The 3,587-nt window shown below is 36.0% G+C and overlaps 1 protein-coding gene across 1 annotated transcript; it reads left to right on the top strand.

Moving 5' to 3' along the window:
* The first annotated feature begins 263 nt into the window (after window positions 1-263).
* On the top strand, window positions 264-3,040 carry LOC128644161 (zinc finger protein Eos). The gene is made up of 3 exons (XM_053696867.1): window positions 264-524; window positions 1,220-1,423; window positions 2,862-3,040. Exons 1-3 carry the CDS (start codon window positions 284-286, stop codon window positions 3,038-3,040), a joined length of 624 nt encoding a protein of 207 aa, XP_053552842.1. The 5' UTR covers window positions 264-283.
* The last annotated feature ends 547 nt before the right edge of the window (window positions 3,041-3,587 follow it).

The raw sequence follows: 3,587 nt of genomic DNA, 5'->3' as shown, positions 1-3,587 counted from the left end.
TTCTAGGTGGGAAGCTATTGGTATTTAGGTGACATTATTGTGCTGATACTTTCAAAAGCATCCTTTTACTAAATATTTTCATGTGTAAATGACACTATGTATATAAATGTCTTACTGTGAAATTTGCAAGTGTAATCACTATTCTGATGAGCTGCACAACCAACTAGGTTGATGTTCATTGTTATAACGTATCAAGATTCTGATTCATAATAAGCTATTACCTTAATAACTTCCTTTTTAAAATTCTGTTTGTGTCTTTACAGCAAATTCTATTAAGGTTGAAATGTACAGTGATGATGAATCTGGCAGACTACTTGGCCATGAAGACAGACTGAGTGAGAAGGAAGATGGTGTCATGGCTGAGGACTCATTGGTTGAGCCTCTGGGTTATTGTGATGGTCCTGGTCAGGATCCCCACTCGCCTGGAGGCATCCGTCTCCCCAATGGAAAGCTGAAGTGTGACATTTGTGGAATGGTCTGCATTGGACCCAATGTACTTATGGTGCACAAAAGAAGTCACACAGGTGAGCCAGATCAGCAGATCAACTGAATCATTATTCAGTCCAAAGAACTAGTGTGGTGCCCAAATAAAATATTTTCCAATTTTTTGTATCCTCTTCTTTGCTGACCCTTTTCATAACAGATATGTTATACGAATAGCTTGATATTTTAGCACTGCTATTCCATTAACAATTTTCCAGGGCCATGGTAAATTAATTTCTTAGGAATCAAAAACACTGTAAAGTTTGGCATTGTGCCTCCTTTTTTATGTATTATTAAAATTGATTCCATTCTTATAGTCATTAGCAAGCAACATTTCTCTAGTCAAATACAGTAGTTCTATAGTTCAAATTCTATAAGTTCTAAAAGGATGATGCACAATGCAGCAGTTGCAACTAATGCATTTTTTTGGCATTTTGTTGAATGGTGTGCATCAAAACGTTTCTGACTGTAAAATAAGGACAATCTTAAGTGAGGGTTTTTAAAACCAGGTCATGAAGTTTATTTCAATTTATTCTTTTTCTAGGCTTTAGGACTGAAAGTGCTATACAGTACCTACTTTCTGAATATGCTGATCATTGAAAGTGGACTCTTCTCCTTTGAATTAATAGCTGAAAGACTATATATAGATCATTCATCATTTTGGAAGGGTCTAAGTAGAAGGGTCGTTGATCCTTTATGTCCATGAGTTACTAACCAGTTTGTTGTTGTGTTGCAGCACTCAGCGGGGACTTTATGTTTGATGCTGTTTCAGGTGAGCGGCCCTTCCACTGCAACCAGTGTGGTGCTTCTTTTACTCAGAAGGGGAATCTCTTGCGGCACATCAAACTACATTCTGGTGAGAAGCCTTTCAAGTGCCCGTTCTGCAACTATGCTTGTCGGCGTCGGGATGCACTAACAGGTCACTTACGCACACACGCAGGTGAGTCTGCTTGACATTATTTTTGTTTGTCAGCCTAGCTTGTCTCTTACTCCATATCATAAATATTGAATGGTTACTTTTTTACAAGATTCCCTTTGATCTGTTGTTGCTTAATGAGTGAGACAAGGTGTCTCCCTGCACCTTTCTTGGGGTCCACAGAGAATTAGGACTCAAGGTGAGAGCATAATAAGTGAGTACAATAAGGTTTACAGAAAGTAATGTACCAGGTAGCCATCATTTTACGCCGGGGTTAGGTTACAGGAGGAATGGTTGTAAATCGAAACCGTTGTAAATTGAAACACAGTTTATAATGTAAGTCAATGGGAAGTGAGGGAGTTAGGTTCCAGGACCCTCTCAAAATTGACATAAGTAACACCTAATACATTATTTTTAAAGCTTTGAAATGAAGACTTTAAATGCTAAACAGCATTATAAACCTAATAATATAGATTGTATCATCATCAAACTAAGTTTAATGAACAAAAACATTTGCTAACAGCACCTAATTAAATAATCACACAACAGACTGCATCATCATCAAACTAAGTTTAATGAACAAAAACGTTTTTTTACTTGCATTTTTCTGCAATCAGTTCTCTGCATTGTTAGCATGTTAGATAATATTGGGTCTGCACCTATTCTATGCATTTCAATCTGCAGTGATTAATAGGCAGTTAGGCACCCTCACCTCAAGCTGCTGGACAGGAAGATAATAGGGAAGTGGCTGCTCGATAGCTAATGTCTGTTCTGTGTACACAGATCAATTTCAGACCTGTTAAGTTGCATAATTTTGCTGCAAAACAAGCGGACAGCTCCACCTACTGGCTTTTTTAATAAGTGCATTGCTTTCCAAAGCTTTTCAATAGCAGTCACATGACTGAAAAAAGGTTGTTATTCTGAAACGGCGCAAATTGAACCGGTGTAAACCGAGGGCCACCTGTAATTTGTTGAGAATTTTATTTTTGCCTTTTTGTGTTAGTCAAATGAAACTTTTGTAGTGAAAATAATGATTAAAATTAGTTGATAGCTTTTAGCAATATGTTAAGGTGCTCTTGGTGTATCATTTGACTAAAAACAAAATAATCTTAAGGCAAATAAGGTTGATTTTCTCTTAAATTAAGATACTTGATTTGCTCCTTTTTATCGGAAAACAAAAGACCACCGAAATATTACTGTTACATTCTTCTCAAACATATCAAATTGACAAGTATTGAACATTCCTATGTTCACAAATTTGATAAACATGATATTTTTTTTTTTTTTTTTTTTTTTTTTTTAAATCCTGCGTTTGACTTCATTGGTGTTGTCTCTCACTTGGGGCTTCATGTTACATTTTAGTGTATTTTCTTCCCCTTTCTGTACATTGATTTATATGAGACAAATCCCTGTTTTATGGGCAGGCTGTGTTTTTCATTTTTTCCAGTCTCCTCCCCCACAGTCGGCAAGCCCTACAAATGCAACTACTGCGGCCGCAGCTACAAACAGCAGAACACATTGGAGGAACACAAGGAGCGCTGCCACAACTATTTACAGAGCCTCAGCAACGAAACCCAGCATCTTTCTGCACATCCAGGTGAATTTGGGACTCCAGAATGGTACAAGCAAATAACAATATAATATAAAGTTATCACAAGTGTATACTTTACTCTCTTATGTACAGGAAAGTATGCGTTATTAGAGCTTTAGCGCAATATGTTTTATTTTTTTTGCATTCTAAAATGTATTTTGGCTGCAAATTCCTGCTCGACTCTCATAGTTTTTAACTCGGTTTCAACCCAAATACTGTTTTATTAGGTAAAAGACTATTGAACTGTAAACCTAATGCTAGTGTTGGTTACATACATCTTTGTTAGAGAAGCAAGTGATGCAGGAGGATATTATCTACCCTGTATTTAGATTTCTACCACGCCAGGTCTGACAATAACATTTCCTTATCTTGGCTACCCACAGCAGCACTCTGCTTTTCTAGGGAAAAAAGAAGTTTAAAAACACCTTTTTTTAATTATTTAAAAAAAAAATTTAATTGTTTTTTTTAATTGAAGTTTTATAGCAAACATATCAATAATATATTCATTACTGTCAAGCATTCCCATTACAATCATATAAATGCAAATTGTTTGTTAACATTACAATTTTAGAATTAACAGTAAAAAGAAAAGGAGGT

Source organism: Bombina bombina, unplaced genomic scaffold (assembly GCF_027579735.1).
Source record: "Bombina bombina isolate aBomBom1 unplaced genomic scaffold, aBomBom1.pri scaffold_2213, whole genome shotgun sequence".
NCBI lineage: Eukaryota > Metazoa > Chordata > Amphibia > Anura > Bombinatoridae > Bombina > Bombina bombina.
Note: the sequence above shows the minus strand (reverse complement) of the source record. Positions and strands in the feature narration are given on the sequence as shown.